The sequence below is a fragment of the Sesamum indicum genome, linkage group LG1 (assembly GCF_026168435.1).
Source record: "Sesamum indicum cultivar Baizhima isolate 11 linkage group LG1, ASM2616843v1, whole genome shotgun sequence".
NCBI classification, from domain to species: domain Eukaryota; kingdom Viridiplantae; phylum Streptophyta; class Magnoliopsida; order Lamiales; family Pedaliaceae; genus Sesamum; species Sesamum indicum.
Window position 1 is genome coordinate 14,002,510 of NC_142657.1, and position 19,144 is coordinate 14,021,653.

General features: G+C 33.6%; 2 protein-coding genes across 2 annotated transcripts; both read left to right on the forward strand.

The window, feature by feature from the left end:
* Positions 1 to 526: 526 nt before the first annotated feature.
* LOC105160732 (chaperone protein dnaJ 15) lies at positions 527 to 6,455 on the forward strand. The gene is made up of 12 exons (XM_011078215.3): positions 527 to 712; positions 1,045 to 1,353; positions 2,826 to 2,949; positions 3,382 to 3,464; positions 3,545 to 3,656; positions 3,766 to 3,870; positions 4,139 to 4,189; positions 4,304 to 4,393; positions 4,485 to 4,593; positions 4,714 to 4,862; positions 4,970 to 5,023; positions 5,857 to 6,455. The coding sequence occupies exons 2-12, from the start codon at positions 1,226 to 1,228 to the stop codon at positions 6,085 to 6,087; spliced, it is 1,236 nt and encodes a 411-aa protein (XP_011076517.1). The 5' UTR covers positions 527 to 712; positions 1,045 to 1,225; the 3' UTR covers positions 6,088 to 6,455.
* Positions 6,456 to 13,851: 7,396 nt separating this feature from the next.
* Positions 13,852 to 14,983, forward strand: LOC105160750 (zinc finger protein GIS3). The gene has a single exon (XM_011078231.3). It carries the CDS (start codon positions 14,065 to 14,067, stop codon positions 14,758 to 14,760), a length of 696 nt encoding a protein of 231 aa, XP_011076533.2. The 5' UTR covers positions 13,852 to 14,064; the 3' UTR covers positions 14,761 to 14,983.
* The last annotated feature ends 4,161 nt before the right edge of the window (positions 14,984 to 19,144 follow it).

Here is a 19,144-nt window from a genome sequence, read left to right on the forward strand (position 1 = left end):
CATTTTTTTTAACCAGATCACCTTTATACATCTTCACACGTTAGTGTATTTGAGGAGATATAAGCTCATCCTCATAAGGGTATTTTGATTAGAAAATATTTGTTTAACTTGCAATAAGTCATTAATAAGACAATCGAAACTAATACGAATCTTCTTTCATTTTTTTTTTATTTTGTTAATATTAACAAATTCAATGAGTCTAACTAATGAATGAATTATTTATTAAATGAAATAAATATTATGAGTATCAAATATAATTCTTTTAAATTATAAAAAAATTATATATAAGTACACCAAATATAAAAAATAACAATATAATTAGCCCTCAAGAATAAGTTTGTATATCACTGTCGCGGAGGCCGAGTCATGAAATCGGTCTTTTTTCTACCATAACAATTTCACCTTACAATACTAAAGTAAATGTAAATATCTTTTAACTCGTAAAAGAAAATCGAAAGAATCTAAATACAAAAAGGTGGAAGTTAAATTATAATTGCAAGTTAGAAATAGAGAAGCAGTCACAGCAGTTAGTAATACTAAAACACTATACGAACAGCTTATGAAGACTTGATGCCAGCAAAAAGGTTTCATTTGACGAAAAAGGAAAAAAAGGGAAAAGAGGAAAATATTGAAAATTGAAAGAAGCCTCTCATTGGTCACTGCTCATCCTCTTTGTTTTTCTTCTCTCTTTCCCCTAATTTGCATATCCAAGGTAATTTCTCCAGAAACCCTAGTTTCGTTCTGTTATTAATTGTTATTGTCTGTCTGTATTTTGTTCTGTATTTGAGTGTTTAGGGTTGTGATTATTATGTATATAAGCAATCTGAATTCTCTGCGAGATAGATCTTGCATACAGGTCGAATTTCTTATTGTTATTATTATTTTTTGTTTTTTAATTGTTAAATCGTTGTTATTTTTGGCTGATTTTGCATTGACCCCGAGGTACTTTTTTAAGCGATCCGAGACATTGGATTTCGGCACCTACTCTAGCTTGTTTTCTCCCAAAGATTTTGCTTGTTTGTTTTAATTGCATTGTGCTTGCAGATTTGCAGACAAGGGGACTTTCTGTACGTTATACGTAAGACTATATATATTTGGGCGGAATGTTATTCAGATAGCTGAAGACAAGAAGTTGATTTTGGTTGGTGAAAAAGAAGAAGAGGACTAGGGGAAATAGGTGAATTTTGGGGGAGAAAAGGAAGACAAGTTTAATTTGGAGAGAAATATGGTGGGGTCAAAAATGGAGGGGCCGTCTGCACCAGCATTGCGGCGAGACCCATATGAGGTGCTTTCCGTGTCCAGGGATTCTTCTGATCAAGAAATTAAGACAGCCTATAGAAAGCTTGCTCTCAAGTAAGTTTCTTCCATTTACTTTTTAACCTTTCACCTGAGTTTTTCATATGCTACATAACTCGTATTTACTTTTGCTGCTCATTTTGAGTCTCGATATGTAAAATTTGTGCATTGTCTATGAAGGGTTTATGAACTTTTTGTATTTATGGTTTGTTTTAGAGCTGTAGTTATCTGGTTTAGATATTAATGTAGTTTGGATTCAATTCGATTGGCGCAGAAGTGTTTCCAGTGAAATACTGGTACTGAATATCACTCGTCCATAGTTTGATTGAACATTACTGATTTTAGTTTGTTCTTTAATTAATGTCCTTGAGAGACTTTTTTGGTGTGCTATTAAGGATAACGAAATGTATTCTCTTTTCATCATGAGGGACTATTTTTGTAATTAGAATTTAGACATTGTAATGGCAGCTGATAAGAGAAAAGCATTTTATTTCAATAAGATAGGACTAATGATGATTTCTACAGAGGTGTTAATGGCATTGCTTCAATTTGTTTACTGTGATAGAACTGGGGAAGTGCCAATGCTTTGCTTACAAAGAGAGAAAAATCTGCCTTCACTCTAGGATATCCATAGTAGTTAGTGGCGCACAATGGCGCCAAGGGCTCCTGGAGCCATGGCGCACGGTGCGGCGCGCGTCTTTTTGAAGGTTGGCGCAAATATAACAAATAATCTATATATTTATATAATTAGTATTAAATGCGTTATATATATATATATATATATAATATTTATATTGTATTTATAAGAATCTAAACAATAGTTACTTCATCATCTTTAAGTATGCTGCATGCAGTTTTGAGTTTCATGATTTTTGGCAAAAATTTACAATAAATATCAACATCAACATAAACATACAATAAAATACTGTAATTAATTTAGAAAAAAGTCATACGTGAAGTGTGAACAGCAGCGGCAGGACAAGATGCTTATAAGTTATATGGAAGAGAAGAAGAGAACTAGAGAAGAAGTAAGAAGAAGATGTGTTGGCACTTGGCAGAGGAAGAACCGAAGAAGAGAAGAGAGAACTGAAGAGTCATGTGAGAACTGAGAGTCAAGTCACAGAACTGAAGAGTCAAATTCCTTTTTTTAATTAGGGTTTACCTTTTTTTTTTTTTTAATTTCATGGGCCTGGGTGAGCTGCAGCCTAGCCAGCAGCCCGCTGCCCAGGCCCCTTCAGATGGCGCGCCTGGCGCGCGCTATTAACTACACTGAGGATATCAAGAGCTTCTTCCTATAAATTGGGGTTCTTAGTATTGGAGTCTTTTACTCTAAGATAAATGATAGTAGGGAAAGGCAGGCACCAAGAATGAGAAATAGGTCTGACAAATCTCTTCCATTGTTTTAACAATATTTAAGACTTTGAGTCTCTTTTCAGAGAACTGCATTTCCAAAGTACATACATAAAGGAAAACTTGATGTTTGAAAAATCTTCTCGGACTGGTTAAAAATAAATCGAATTAATTGACAGGTACCACCCAGACAAGAATGCTAACAATCCTGAAGCTGCAGAACTTTTCAAGGAGGTTGCATATTCATATAGCATTTTATCCGATCCAGAGAAGAGGAGGCAATATGATAGTTCAGGGTTTGAGGTATGCAGTTTATGACATTTTTTAACCACTTGGTTTGGATGAAATGGGCAGCGGCTAAGGTTCCTACTACTTATAAACTGTTAGTATTCAAAATGGGCATCCAAATATTCCCAAAGTTTGTTCTGTTGTAGATGGGTAATTTTTGCTTATGTTCAGATGGCCATCTCAGAATCATTTTTGGTGATTAAAGTTTTTCCTTCCCCCACAGTCACAAAAACACATGTGGTCCCATTCTTTTCCTTTTGCTGCTCTAAAAATCATGTATCATTATCATATATGTGTATGTACCTATATGAATGCTGTACACGAGACAAGATATTTATATTGATCTCTAATCGTATGTCTTGTTATTGTTTCACATTATCTTTCTCCTTCGGTAATTTATTGAAGGACGTTTTAATTGCTTTAACATATGTCATTAATGATAATAAGGCCCTTGACGCTGAAGGAATGGATATGGAGATTGATTTGTCAAATCTTGGAACTGTCAACACAATGTTTGCAGCTTTATTCAGGTTTTATTCTTCTTCAAAAAGTTGGATCTTGTCGTATAGTGTTTAACTTGTAAGTTTATTATTTACATTTATTTTGATAGCAAATTGGGTGTACCTATCAAGACCACTATTTCTGCTAATGTTCTTGAAGAGGCTTTGAATGGAACCGTCACAGTTAGACCTCTTCCAATTGGAACTTCAGTCAGTGGAAAGGTACATGTCTCTCGTAGCAGAATATGAAACCTTAATAACTTTGCTGCTCACATTTTTCTTAATCAATTTGTTCACTGGTAACTCTCTTAATTTATTATTTCTGAAACAGGTAGAAAAGCAGTGTGCACACTTCTTTGGTGTAACTATCAGTGAAGAACAAGCAGAGTCAGGAATAGTTGTTAGAGTTACTTCAGCTGCACAAAGCAAATTTAAGGTGTTTGTTTATATAACGTTCAGCTAAAACCTTGCGTGCTATCTACGATGGAGAAAATACTTCTTACTTGTATAATAATCCTTCTCTTGTTCTTAACTGGAGTTACCTTCATGGATCCTCTTCTTCTGTACCCTTTCTGTTTAAGGGCCAAAAAGAAAAGAAGAAAGGAAAAAGGGAAAAAGAATGGATTTTCACTCTTTCTTTTTGAGATTCGTACGCATGCAAGGTGCGACTTCCATACTAATGATAATGTTGCATGGTATTGCAGCTCTTGTACTTTGAACAAGATGCAAATGGGGGATATGGTTTAGCATTGCAGGTTTATTTTACTTTTGTACCAAACTTCTTTATCTGAAATTTCTTAAATTAATTTTGATTTCAAAACCTGCACAAATACCTCATTTTACAAACTTGTAATTCTGCTCATATACAGGAAGACAGTGAAAAGACAGGCAAAGTTACATCAGCTGGAATGTACTTCTTGCATTTTCAAGTGTACAGAATGGATTCAACTGTAAATGCGGTGCGTCATTTCTCTTTTTATTTTTAGCTGGAGAAGCTTATGACGTGTTCAATTATGTTTACTGAAAAGTGTATTGTATTTGGTGGTGTAGTTGGCAATGGCTAAGGACCCCGAAGCTGCTTTCTTCAAAAGACTGGAAGGCCTTCAACCTTGTGAGGTTTCGGAACTAAAAGCTGGCACTCACATATTCGCTGTTTATGGTCGGAACTGCTTATGACATGCTTATTGTTTTGATTTCATGGCAGATAAATTTTAAACTATAGATTGTATAAAGCAGCTATCAACTCCTTCAGGGCTAATGTTTGGTATGATTCCTTCAGGAGATAACTTCTTCAAACCTGCTACCTATACGATTGAGGCTCTTTGTGCGAAGACATATGAGGATACAACTCATAAGCTTAAGGATATCGAAACTCAGATTTTGAGGAAAAGAAATGAGCTACGCCAATTTGAGACAGAATATAGGAAGGTATTCCTCCCTATTGAACCTATTCATTTTTTTATTATGTATTTCATAGTAAGAGATTTGTAGATATATCCCTTACTGTACAACCCTTTGTCTCCCTCTATTTTCAGGCATTGGCACGATTTCAAGAAGTCACCAACAGATATAGTCAGGAAAAACAGTCTGTAAGTTTGCATCATAAGAAATCCTTCATAAATATGTTTTTTTGTTATCATAATGTCGTTGCCCTGATGCCTGAGTTTTGAACTCCCAAGCTTATCCTCCACATAAACTGGGCAGAGTTTCTTAGATAAAGGAATGGGACTACAACTATAGAGTTGAGGCATTAAGAGAAGAATACCTTCTCTATTTATTTGTAGATCCCCCCTAAGTCATATTTCAGAGATCTGATAGCTTTGTCTTCTACGGTCTGCTTTTTGTGCCTTTGTCAAGCCCCTTCTCTTCAATCCAGTTAAGTACAAGGCATGAAAGATTTTACTAACCTGGAATTTCCACGCTAATGTTCAGAGTATCAAAGCGATTTACTCTTATCTATTAATTAATCTGCATGCTTTGCGAGTTGCAAACAAGGAGAAGAAAAACTTGGGAGACCCAGTTTTCTTTCTTGACAAATAAATCACTTTCTCGTGGTGTTTGATTAAATGCACTGCACGAAGGAATTTATCGTCTCTACAGAACTCAGAATTTGGCATGACAAGGCGCTCCTACTTTCTGAGCTTGCTGGATGTGTGTAATCAATAGGAGGAGCCACATCATTAAGCCCCTTTATGGGATCCACTGATAAGTTGTTATAGGCAATCACTTACATCTTTTTTGGGACTTCTCTTATTTAAATCATAATTGTTTCTTTCTTATATATTCTTGTTAATTGGACTGTCTTAACGTTGGTATTTTATTCTTATTGGTTAGACCACTATGTATGGTTGACTTGCTGACGTGTCAACCCTAGCTTGTTAGTGGCTTTTGATTCCCATCATTTGTGCTTATGCTTGAACAGGTTGATGAGCTGCTAAAACAGCGAGATAGCATCCACTCTTCTTTTACTGTTGCGAGGGCTGTTGCCATCCCAAGTGGGAGTGGACATTTTAGCAATGGAAGCAGCAGTAAAATTCCTGGTGAAGATTACAAATCTGAGAGTCCAGGGGATGAGGGCAGTTCAGATTCAAAGGATAAGTCTTCAAAGAAGAAATGGTTCAATCTTAACCTCAAAGGATCTGATAGAAAGTGAATATGGTATTAGCACTATACTTGTTTCCTGAGGTTTGAAGTTCCTTATTGCATGCAAGCGTTTCTGCATGGTAGTCTGTTGTCAATACAAGGCTTGCCTCTTATTATGTGGTTGATGTTACTGAGAATTCTCGTGGCTGTTCCATGTGGTCTGTGATATTATTTCTGTAAAATGTTGAAAATTGTAGAGGTTTGTGTTACTAGACATGTAATTCTTGGAGCTGTCGAATATATGAGGCCCAAGTTGGGATAGTTTCTAGAACATTAGAACAAACCAATTAGAAAATGTTCGATTTTGTTGTAACTGTAATTTTGTTTGCAACACATTTCATTAGTTACATTGTCAAAAATATTAAGCTTGACAGAGCATCTTTATTGGCCCCTTTCTCATGATTTTGGTATAAAATTGCAAATGGCTCATATGATTAGTTCCTTACATGGTGAAATAGGCAAAAGAGTGACCAGTCCAGACATAAAGTTAGAGACTCTAAATAAAATCAATTCATTCATGCACTACAGAAAAACAAGTTTCTACAGATCTTTATTTCAAGAGATGATGACATTTGTTTTTGTTCGATATGGAGATGAATGGTGACTGACTGGACCTTCAACTATCTTCACTTGTGTTTTTTTCTCTTTTCTTTTGAACAAAGCTATCTTCAGTTTTTGTAATTTATTCTCCCCCGAGTTTCCGGGTTTGTTCTTCTTGGCCATCATTCGTATCCCTAAACATGTACATCACAACCCTTAATTTATATTCCATATATGCACAGTTAGGTAGGTGGAATGGTCGAATTTGAATTACGCTGCATTACGATATATAATATAAATGATCTTATGTCACTATGGTTTATATGGCTCTTTGCAGGCCTATGCTAAACTCTATGTATATAGAGTACTATCGATTTCATTAATTCTCGTGATTAGAAATCTCCCCCAAAATAGTGGCCTACTAACAAGAAACTTACCAATAAATAACTTTTTTTTTTATCAAATCAGGTTTGATTGAACCAAATCAATCATAGTACAAGTGTTGATATACTCATCATATAATTGATTACTTTTTCAATTTAACCCGATTTGTGCTAAAATTTTCGTTGATAAATTAATCAGTACTCCTAAACCCACAATATTGCAACTATGGGTTACATACAACAATAGACCAGAAAAGGCCGTCTTAGGTCATCTTTTCACATAACTTGCATACATAGTATTGCAGATTTGAAACTACATTAACATTCCTTTGATGGCAACACTACACTCGAACTTAAGTTGTCAACATTTGTTGATTATTTATTTATGTTGAGACAAATTGCATCGTCCCACTTGCATTCTTGGATGGCCCAAGTCATTGAGTGACGCTAAGAACTTGAAAAGACTAGTTGTTTATCTAAGGTTCTTTTCTTAAATAAAAAGCTCATCATCATGTTGTTGATGTATACAAGGAAAGATTTAACTATTTCTCAATGATTTGCTCTCTCACATGCATATATACATGTGTGTGTTTATGAAAAATATATATTCATGTCTTGGACCTCATCAATAATACTTTAATTTAATCCCTAATTAGATTCTTTTTATTTAGATAATATAGGATTTGTGAATCTAATAATCAACAGATTCATTGTATCTTCAAAGTCGATGCATTATTATATGTACTTATGAACTGCATTTTTGAACTTATGCTTTGTCTTTTACAGTATTTGATCAAATTGATCCGTTAAATTTATGAGATGAGTACAAAATAAGAGTGTTTTATCGCAACATTTATGAATACAAATTCATTGTGGTAAATTATTATTAGTGCTAGCAAATCAACTATATATAATTTTTTGAAATTAGGAGATTAATAAGAACTAATGCTGATATGTACCGTCAGAAAACACGTGGCGGATAAAATACAACGTGTGTCAATCATACTGGTCAGAAATGAGCAGAAAGAAGAGCTGCCCACAAGGTCAAAATATTTGTTGTAAAATAAATTAAATTAATTCCAAAACTGCCCAATTAGCATAATTCAAGGAGCAATTTTTCTTTAATTAATCCCTTGACATGTGCATGTGTCCCCCAACTAATGTCTTTGCATTAACATGTTATGTGGTGCTTATGTTGCCGTCTAAATGTCTACTTTATTGGCAACCCAAACCACATTTAGTTTGTCTTATTGATTGACCAAGTCCCCCCTACACATCCCCCCCCCCCCCCCCCCCCAAATCTCTCAATTCACGGGGCTTTCAATTAAAGCTTAATTTAATCTCAAAAGCTGATCATGGAGGTAGATCACTATGATCAATATAATTAAAAGAAATAGTAGACTACATTGTAGCTGTAATCTAGGGTTAGGGTTGAGGTAATTAGATTAGTATTTTCAAGTACTTAGATTTGTTTGATTATTGACATGTGTGTTCATTACAACAAATGGAGGTATACATTACATACATATATATATATATATACACACAGTAGAGTCGCACTTCACATGACTTAAAAAGCAAACTCCACCAAACCTACATTTCACTTTATTGTATTAATAAAAATATATGAAGTAGGTAGTGTCACTTGGAATCCATAGAGGGACTTATTTTGAGTCACCCCCACATAGCTTGGAATATTAATACTTAATTAATTATCATTATTATGCTTTCAAGACATCTTAGAAAAAAGGTGGGATCACTACTTGAAAACTAAGTCACATTATAGGGACTATATACATATATACATCTTTTTGGATCCTTCCAAAGTCATGGCTGTGAAAAGGAAACAAAGATGATCAGAAAGTTAATTAGGGTGGGGTTGGGGGGGGGGGGGGGGAAGTATTATGGTAGGATCATGTCCGAAATAATCTTATGTTGGTATTGATGTAATAAGCTCTTATTGGCTTATGTTGCCTTGATAAACACATCAGAGTGGGGCACACACGCGATTCGAGCAATCTCAAGATGATAATTATCACGGCATCACTTCAATCAACACTAAACAAAGCATGATTAAGGGTCCTAATTAAAAGTGTTTTATAATCATCGGTGGAAACCATTAACGACAAGTTAATCCATTATCAATTAAGTACAATATTAGTATATTAGTGAAGAAGCTTGAGAGTTGAGAAAAGTGAGTTGATTGGACAACCTAAAACAGTCCATTTATATGTATGAAAGCTTTGATTAAAAGCATAAGTACAGGGAGGGGTTTGTAGTTGTGGCCGATGGGGAGGATTAAATTGTAGAATTGTATGAGGGAGCACATGTATTTCCCTACAACAATGGAGTGGCCATGTGCTTATCTCTTTTCTCAAACCTTAACTATGTTTTAGCTCCTCTGACACTCTTGTCTTAAGCATACCATGAGTCAATATAAAATATCAGAGAATTTTGGTTGGGCCGATTCTTTGTTTCCCATCAATACTTTGTTTTATATACATATACTAGTCTTATAATATAATATTTCCTTTTTCTTTTTTCAAAATAAATAAATAAATAAACATTGACACTGAAACTTGATTATTAAAAATAACCTACCCCTATTTATACTTTGAGCTCCCTCAAGTTGATGGTGAAGCTTCTCAAGAACTCCCTCAAAAATACTTTTAAATACTATAAAAGCTTATACAATTATATATACATCTTTCTTAACTTTCCATCTCAAGTTCTGTATTTCTATATTTATATAAAATATTTTGAATTTTTCTAACATGGGTAAATTATTTTACACGAAACTGTACACCAATCACACGGTAAGTATGTTACACTAATCATATAATTATTTCAGGTTCGACCAAACTTCATTTGGATTAGAATTTTCTGGTTAATTTGGTCAAACATTTGATGAAAAGTGTAACTTTTAGTTTGTTGCATTTCTCTAAATTTTTGTTTTTGTGGTTGTGATCTAAATTATGCAGTCCGGGTTAAAATGCCAAAAAAAAATAATTAAGTACATTTTATTTGGACCAAATTTAAAAATATTCGTATAGATGCTTATAATTTTCTTAGCGAAACTTAGCAACAAAAGATTTGATCGGAATTTAATTGATCGAATTAGAAAATAATTTTAACTCAGTTGCGCGAACACTTTCAGTTAGTTCAAGATTAATTATTTGAAATATATATAAACGTATAAGTGGTAAAAGAAATACATAGCTTTATAATTCAATAATCAATAATAAATCTATATCTTCTTTAACAAATAACTTATTTTTTAATTTATTGTAATTATGTAAGTTTGTTGATTAAATCAATGACCAATTGTAATGAAAAAAAAATAAAAAAAGTTAAGGGTGTTGAAATTATTAGCTTAATTAAAAAGCTTATCATAAAAAATAAAAAAGAAAAAAAAGGAATGGATCTTGGACGGATGTTAATTAATCGGATGGAATTTTGAAATTTATGGATGGCAGCTGGTCTATTAATACCAAACACACCCTAAAACGAACACCCAAAAACCAATTTAATTGGTCAAGTTTGACTTTTTCCACAAAAAATCATCATTATCATCACCCTTTTGTATTTTCAAATAAAAGTTATTAGAATTGAGTACTTAATTAATTAACCCAATATATGTACACACATCCATATCACATAAAAATATGCATATGCATCATGCCATATTAATTAATCGAAAATGATGAAATTAGGAATCCGACGGTCCTAAGATGATGAAATCATGCATGGGGATCAAAGTCAAGTCTTGAAGAAAATTTGAATGTTGACCAAGTAGTGCTCATGTATATAGATGTATAGAGAGAGAAAGAGAGGAAAAAGAGAGAAGAGAGAGAGAGAGAGAGAGATGGCGGAGTACATATGGAAATTGAACACAATTGAAAGTGGAGACATGGTGGGTCATTCTTGGAGTTGTGGTGAAGACTTTGGAACCCTTGTTGTCCTTTACTTTATTATTAATACACACACCTATATATATACTTGTAATAAATTTAAAAGTTTCAAATATACATTTCATATATATAGTATGCTTTTTTTATTTATATTTTTATTATATATATATATATATATGAGTACTCTCTCTCTCTCTCTCTCTCGGTAGTTAGTAAGATTCGGGGAGATCTTTGGCATGGAAAGCAAAGCTTAAACAATGTAGATTTCAACGTCAATCACGCAAACATCCTAAACAATAACTCATCATCACCACGTAATTATGGTGTGGTGGGCTCCACCATCTAACTTGTAACGCCCTCATCAAATGCCCTAATTCAAACATATATGAATAAACATCATTGTATATCTATGCTTTACATATATATATATGGTTCAAATAAGAAGATATGCATGGAGGATATGATGTAGACACATGGGCCATGCAAGGATGTCCGACGCTGCTAGATCTTACATGTATCTACTCATAGATACTCTTATATTTCTACCTATACATATACATACATACATATAAATATGGATGCTAGGTTTGACTTTTTTGGAGTTCATTTCAGGGAGAGATATATATGTAATTAAGGTAAAATGAAGTTGGTTAATTCTGTCGGCTTTTTAGGTTGATTAGCAACATTAATGTTAAAAGTTGAAATGAAAGGGTAAAAAGATGGAGACATGACGTGAAATGGCTTTAGGAGAATTTCTAATCACAGACATTCTTGTTTTAGACGCTGTCTACCATGCCTACATTATAATTAACTATAATTATTTAATTAAATTTATAGAAATCAAGATTTATAATCTTTTTTCAACCTAAGTAATTAATAACACTACATTAATCAGAATTCAAATACCAGAGATACAGAATATCAATATTACACAACTTTACGCATTCAAATAACATTCTCTCTCATTAAAATTAATAATCGACGTATATTAATTTTGCCATTACTTAAATCTACATATATATATATGTAAATAAATTACATTAATATTTTTTGAGATTGTATCTAAATATATAAAAAAATTCTGTCATTTATAAAATTACAATCACACGTTTTAATTAATATTATATTGTAATTACAAATACAACATTTATTCACCAACAAAATTATACCCTATATATAGATATATATATATATATATATGGAAACACACGACAATATATGTTTTCTATGATAGAAAAGACATTCTTGGCACTTCCATGCATTACGAGGTCTAGACATTAATTATAGTATATGCAATTATACATATATATGGGGTGGGGTGGGGGGGGGGGTATATATAGAAGAGTCAGATGAAGTGAATGTGAAGTATGTTAGTTTTGTAGCAGAGGGAGTCAGATCAGAGAGCAATGGGCTTCACGCTACCTCATTGGGGCTCGTTCCACTATATTAATATATCTATCTCTCTAATTAATTAATTAATTAAAAATTATTATATTATATATATAGAAAATAAAAGGTGGTATGGCTGTGGAGTGCATGCCCAAAGCACTGAAATTTTAATTTTGGTAGCATTCAACTCTGTCAGCCTCTCATTGGAAATGCCTACTTATGTTCTGCAATCAACAACTACTCGAGTTAAAACCACCTCATTCTCTGACACCTTATCAATGTGTGTATCTGTGTGTGTTTTTATACACGTACACACACATATGTACGTATATATATATATTTTTAAATTATATTTTCTTGATGGAAAAGTGTTAAATCATTCTGGGGAACAAGTTAGCTTTCTAGGGTACAGTAATAATTTAACATTTTTGAATCCCGATCTAGAGACATTGATTCTCTACGGTTCTTTGCCATTAACATGGAGTCTAATTTAATTACTCCCTAATTAATTAAAATGAAGAAGGAAATCAAGAATTAAGAGTAATTAAGTGCAGTAATATTTCAGTTGATTTTTTTTTCCAATTTAATTTTCAACGTACTTTTTGGTACTCTATCATCATAATAATTGGAGTAGGACAAGAAATTGAATGGTAAATGTGAAGTAATTTCTTCCCGGTTTTCCCGGACCGGAATATTAAGTAAAAGTTAGGTAAATACCTAAAATTTAACCAAACTTGATTCACAAGATTAATGATCTACATTCATCTAATTATATTACGGAGCTGTGAATAATTAAATTATATATAATTAATAATATTAATATTTTATTTTGATGGTATTATTTATTGAGCTGCACTGATTAGGCGCAGAACAGATATTAAAATGATTGACTGTTTCTAGTTTTGAAATATTGTGTGGGATTACCAAATCTTTGATTAAACATTAATTATCCAATAAGTGTGTTTTCTTGGAGTTGTAATGATGGCAACTGTTTGATGCAAAATATGATGATTAGTAGGTAATTGTGATGTGATGATGTTGGGGATGATATAATATATGCATGTATGAAGTGAAGATTGATCTGATGAGAGTTGGTAACAAGAAAAAGAAGTGGAAATGTAGAGTGTTAGCAAGGAATTATGTTAGTAATTAGGGGGAAACTCAATCATTTGATAGTTCAACCACCTCACATGCATCACATTCTTTCACTCAAATCCCCACACACTAATCACAAAATTAGCAAATTAAATTGACAACCCCCCCACCGGAGATATACCCTTCATGGCATTACATAGGACTAATGTTTGTGGATAAAATATTGTCTTTAGGACATGAACCAAGGGCAATGTAGGAACTTTACATCAATGTGAAAATTTTACTTGGAGAAATGAATCAAGGATGATGATCAAAAAGACAAGTGCAATCCATTGGGTCCCCAAGTGTTTCTTGGGTCGTGTTCCCAGTTTTACACTTAACTTTCTTCTCCTTGGGATGTCCGCAACTCTCTCTCTTCTCTCTCTCTCTCTCTCACACTCATACACACAGTGACTGCTCACATAAGATTTAAACCCTTTTAAACTTGTATAAATACCCCCCCACACATGCATCAACTCTCTTCAACCACACCCCCCATATTTGCTTCCTCTTTTTCTGTCTCTCGATCGCTTTCATCTCCGAAACTCTGCTTCTCTCTCTCTCTCTCTCCAAAATCACACACACAACACCCACTGACATCTACGTGTGTGTGTATATATATAGGGTTGTATGTATAGCATGGCGGAGCTCGACTATCAAAACAAACCATGCAACAATAGCACAGCCAACGGTCGCTTGAAACTCTTCGGCTTCAACATGAGTACTGAAGATCAAGAAGAGGTGGAGTCGTCCACCAAAACACCATCAGAATCGCCGGAGCGCTGCGGATTCCCGCCGGCGGATGGCCGGAAGTATGAGTGCCAGTACTGCTGCCGAGAGTTCGCCAACTCACAAGCTCTCGGCGGCCATCAAAACGCTCACAAGAAGGAAAGGCAACAGCTCAAGCGGGCGCAAATGCAGGCCAGCAGGAACGCCGCCGTATCATATATGCGTAACCCTATGGTCTCCGCCTTCGCTCCACCGGCCCACCTCCTCGCAGCCTCCGGCTCCGTCGTCATTCCTGCTGCGGCCGCTACGTCTCCGTCGTGGGTTTATGTTCCACGCGCCGCGACGCCCTTCCACGTGTCGCATGGCTGTGTGTTTCCTGCTTCTAGCAGTGGGAAAGGTGTAGGGAGCTTATCGTATGCCAGCGGTGTAGGGGAATCGAGCTTGACAAGTATTGGGCCCCAGCAACCCGTCAAAGCCCACAGTGGAAAACTAGATGGGCCCTCTCTGAGTAGATTTTCTCGGGCTGATGACGGGCCCACTTTCGATGATGCATTTGGGCTGGATCTTCACCTTAGCTTAGCCCCAGCAGCACCGTAAGTTTTTAGACATCGTAATTCGTCACAAATCCGTCGCAAATTTATCAACAGTCGGACTTTGTAAATTTTCAAATTTATTTATTTATTTTTTTCTCAAGGAAAATGCACCGTTATTCTACTATATTTTGGTTCCGACTTTCAGGATTCCACATTGTAAAAATATTTAATTTCCCGCACTTTGATGTACATACATTTGTGAATATATATCTCTATATATATAAATACATCCTAGAATATGCCAAACTAAGAAAACCTGAAAGCCAAAAATAGATTAGACAATTAAATAAATAAACCTAGATGCTATAATATATAGTTGCAAAAAATTAATTCTGAGCCAAGTGGCTATTGTTAAGTACTCATTATCAATCACTTTCACGATTTCACAAAATAAGACACGATTTTGATTCGAAAGTGTGTGTGTGTATTTGATGTAACAAAATTATTAACCACTTCATTGTAGCAAAATTTGACTAACCGTACGTACCAAAGTGAGACATAATTTTGATTCAATCAAATAATATAAACTGGAAGCGTAATTATTAACTACTATTCGTCATATAAATTAACAGGAATTAATTACTCTCTAGGGGGCAAAAAGGGAAATTAATGTGGCCGGCTTAAAATAAGTTGAAAGTTGAAACAACAGCTTGAAAGGTGGGAAAAGAGGAGAATTAGTTGGGAAAATCATAATGAGTAGTGATCGTGAAAGTAGGGTTTCTTGGCAACCAATTGATGGTATGTATATGTTTGAGGAAGCTTAGCTTACGTGTAAGCACGAAAACAAGATAATGCATTTCCAAGAATCAAATCATCAGCTAGCTGCTTAATTTAAGCTGCCCATGAGAAAAGCTTTTTTAAAGTAGAGGGTGAAATCGTCAAATTGGCACCTCCTTTTCGGTGCAAAGTGAGGCTTAAAAATTGCTAGTATGTGTGAAAGTCGGTGCTTTTGCTCATTGCATGCCTCTTCATCTTAATTACCTTTATACTCATGAATCAAGTGTTGAAATATTAAAAGTTGTTTAGTGCATATTGCATCATGCCATGAGAGTGGAACCACATTGGTCAAAAGACACTAGCTAGAGTGATGATAGACACCCAACCAGCTCCTCCATCCCCTAATTATTATTCGTTATAACTTCAAATTTGTACATATATTTTGTTGACAAATAAAAAACTTGAACGACTTATAAGTCACAATGCCTCTTCTCCCTAGTGAGGTGTTTTTTTATGATAAAATCGTGAGTTTCATGCGAAACTATATTGGATAAATTGGTCGTAGAAAAGTAATATACGAGGGCGTTAAAACAAAATGCATATATTAGTACGTATATATGGTGCTTAGATTGAGTTTCGATTATGAATGAGCTAGTACTAATGACCTTGATATATAAAGTTATTATATTATCAAGTGCAAAAGTATATGGTGGAATAAATTAGTAGGATTAGTTTGGATATATAGGATGCTTTTCTTGTCTTTTCGGAGATATTTGATGACAAATGTATGAATCTTGGTGAAGAAGAAGAAGGAGGAAGGATTTGGAGCACAATGATAGATTCTTGCAAACTTGTGGACTTGAGGAAAAAGTTGTCTTCTTCCCAAGATCTTTTTGACAAATTGAGACATACTAAGTGGTTGGGCAAGGCAAAGTTGAAGAAAGCTATAACTCAATCCCACATTTCCCACAACTTTGCCTGAAAGAAATTGTACTAAGTTAGCTGTGGGTTGGGGCCCTATAGGGTTTTTTCTTCCTATGTTGAATTGATGTGTGGACAACCACTTCATATGAGTAAATCAATCAAAAACCCAAACTCTCTCTTTCTCTCTCCCCCCAACAACTTTGTTTGTGGGTTTGGACTTAGAGAGAGAAGAAGTCACCTTCCACTGCAGCTTCTATGTACAAATATAGAAGTTAAAGCAAAAGGGACCGATCCTTATGCCGACAGTACCATCTTCTGATCCAAAATTCTGATGGTGGTTAACTTTTGTCTCATTTCTAACATTTGGTGGGTGAGAGCTAGTTAGCTAGCTATAGCTTCCTCATAGTCAGACAATCATGCCCATGTATCATTAAACTCTGATTTTGATATTTCATTTGATCATCATCCCATCTCTTTTATATTAGAAAATCAATGTTTCATTGCGTATACTTTAATATTTAATATTTTGCTGTAATTATTGTTTAAGGCGAAAAACCATATCTCACGCCCCGATTCCTTTATTGTATAAAATACAAAATAAAATATTAATTGTAAAGTAAAATATACATATGAACTGACTTAATGATCTAAAGTACGTGGTGGGACATTTTTTCGTCCATTAATTTAAGGTCTTTCGATTATTAGTACCATTGGTTACAAAAGTCTTAATTTTATAGCTTTTAAAAAAATAATATTTTTTGTCTTATAACATTTTTTAGTGAGATATTTAATAAAAATTGCCACATGATGGTTAATTATATGAGACTAAAAGTGAGAATCTCGTAACTAATAGGACTAAAAGTGTAAAATTCTTAGTGGCTACATGCTTATTCAATAAAAATATCTAAACAAAATGTGTCATAGGAAAACCATTATTTTTTAAAAGTTCTAGGACCAAAAATGATAATTCGATAACCAATGAAACTAAAAATTTTAAAAAAAAAAATTGGTAACTCGATAACCAATGAAACTAAAAAAAAAATCTAAGTTATAAGACGAAAAATATTATTTTCCTATACATCCTAGATGAATTAATTCTTGATAATGCGTGCACACTTAATTAAATTCATTATTTGAGTGAGAAGACTATGTACCAAACTTGATTTTTGGGATCATGAGTAGGAGGAGAAAACACTAGCCAACTCTAAATATGACAACCATCAACTTGATGTGTACAATGATGTTATAAGATTCTTATGAAGCCAATCACATGTTTTGTTCCACTCATTCTCACTTGCATGCATGTGTGCCTTAATTAAGATTAATGTGCACTGTCACGGACTCGAGGGTTTTGTCTTTTGAGTAAATTTTGGCACTGATAATGGATCAAATTCCTAGGAGTACGTTAAGGTGGTTCAACAAAACTAGAGGCTCAAACCTCATTATCACACTCTTCTTCATAATTTTTATATGTGCATTTTTCTTAAATGCAATAATGACAACACATTAATCAATCCTAGTACTTCAATCGGTGATTAATAAGACAGTCCCATTCTAAAGTTTGGTCCCCCATCATCATCATAACATGGCTGTTCATCTATAAATTTCTGAAGCGTCTCTGAAAATTTTCAATTTCAAACAATCACAAACATTCAACAACTAGATTTATCGGACATTTTTAAAGTAACTTTCTTTTTAAAATAAAATATAATTTTACACTATAATTAATTATTACAATTAACTGTTGTTTCTGCAAGCAACGTCAAAATATTTGCTACAATTAAAAATTATGGTAATATTTTGACTATATGTAGGTAAAACCATAGCAAATGTTTATTAACCATAGTCAAAACTTAAATTTTTGCATTGATTTTGTATGATCATAATAGATAGTATTGATTTAGTACGATTTTTAAGCTGTAATGATGTATAATGTAAGGAATAATCATTTTTTCTCTTGGAGAAGCAACAAAGTGCACATAGGCATATAAGTTTCTTACAATATTTTATTTTCTTACAATATTTTATAAGTTTAATATATATCTTATAAAATGTTATAAAATGATTGGTAAAAGCTGAAACTTATTATTTCGATCTTAACTATATTATAATTGATCTGGGATGTTTTTTGTTGCTATCTGGCAGCCTAATATATATTATCTTTATTCAAAAAGAATTCAAGAACTTATATTTAAACAAAAACCAACAATGATTAATAAATAATTAAGCTTAAAAAATATCTGATAACCCCTAGTAACTAATTATAAGATGTATCAAACTAATTTACCCAAACAGTCTCAAACTCTAATCTAAAACATTTATCAGTCTGTATTATTTAACATACGACTTATAGAACACTAAACATTTCTGATGCGATATTGAAATTGCTTGTGATGGTACGTACTGCTGTGTTGTCGCAAGCTTATATAGATGAATGAAGGGTCAATTAGTTTAGCTTATTTAATGGTTAAAATGGTGAAAGATAGAGTGAATCTGTGTGTCCTTTTGCTTTCATAAGCCTCTTTCAAGTTTCTCTTTGCAGACTAAAGGTTAAGTCTGTAGGCCACACGTCCTCTATATCATATTGCCATCATTAACATTTCATTTATTTTCAATAAGTTTTTTGATGTGGACCTTTTTATTGCATCGTTCATATGATGATTATACCGAACGAACAACATTAATTTTCGGATATAACTAAACAAATATATAAAAGGTCTAACAATAATTTCTTCAACTTATATACT

Bases quoted from the DNA above. Each gene is read 5' to 3' on its own strand.
- LOC105160732 (XM_011078215.3), top strand. From the start codon at position 1,226: ATGGTGGGGTCAAAAATGGAGGGGCCGTCTGCACCAGCATTGCGGCGA. The intron at 3,871-4,138 runs GTGTTTGTTTAT...ATGGTATTGCAG, and splicing joins CTGCACAAAGCAAATTTAAG to CTCTTGTACTTTGAACAAGA. The intron at 4,394-4,484 runs GTGCGTCATTTC...TTGGTGGTGTAG, and splicing joins TGGATTCAACTGTAAATGCG to TTGGCAATGGCTAAGGACCC.
- LOC105160750 (XM_011078231.3), top strand. From the start codon at position 14,065: ATGTATAGCATGGCGGAGCTCGACTATCAAAACAAACCATGCAACAAT.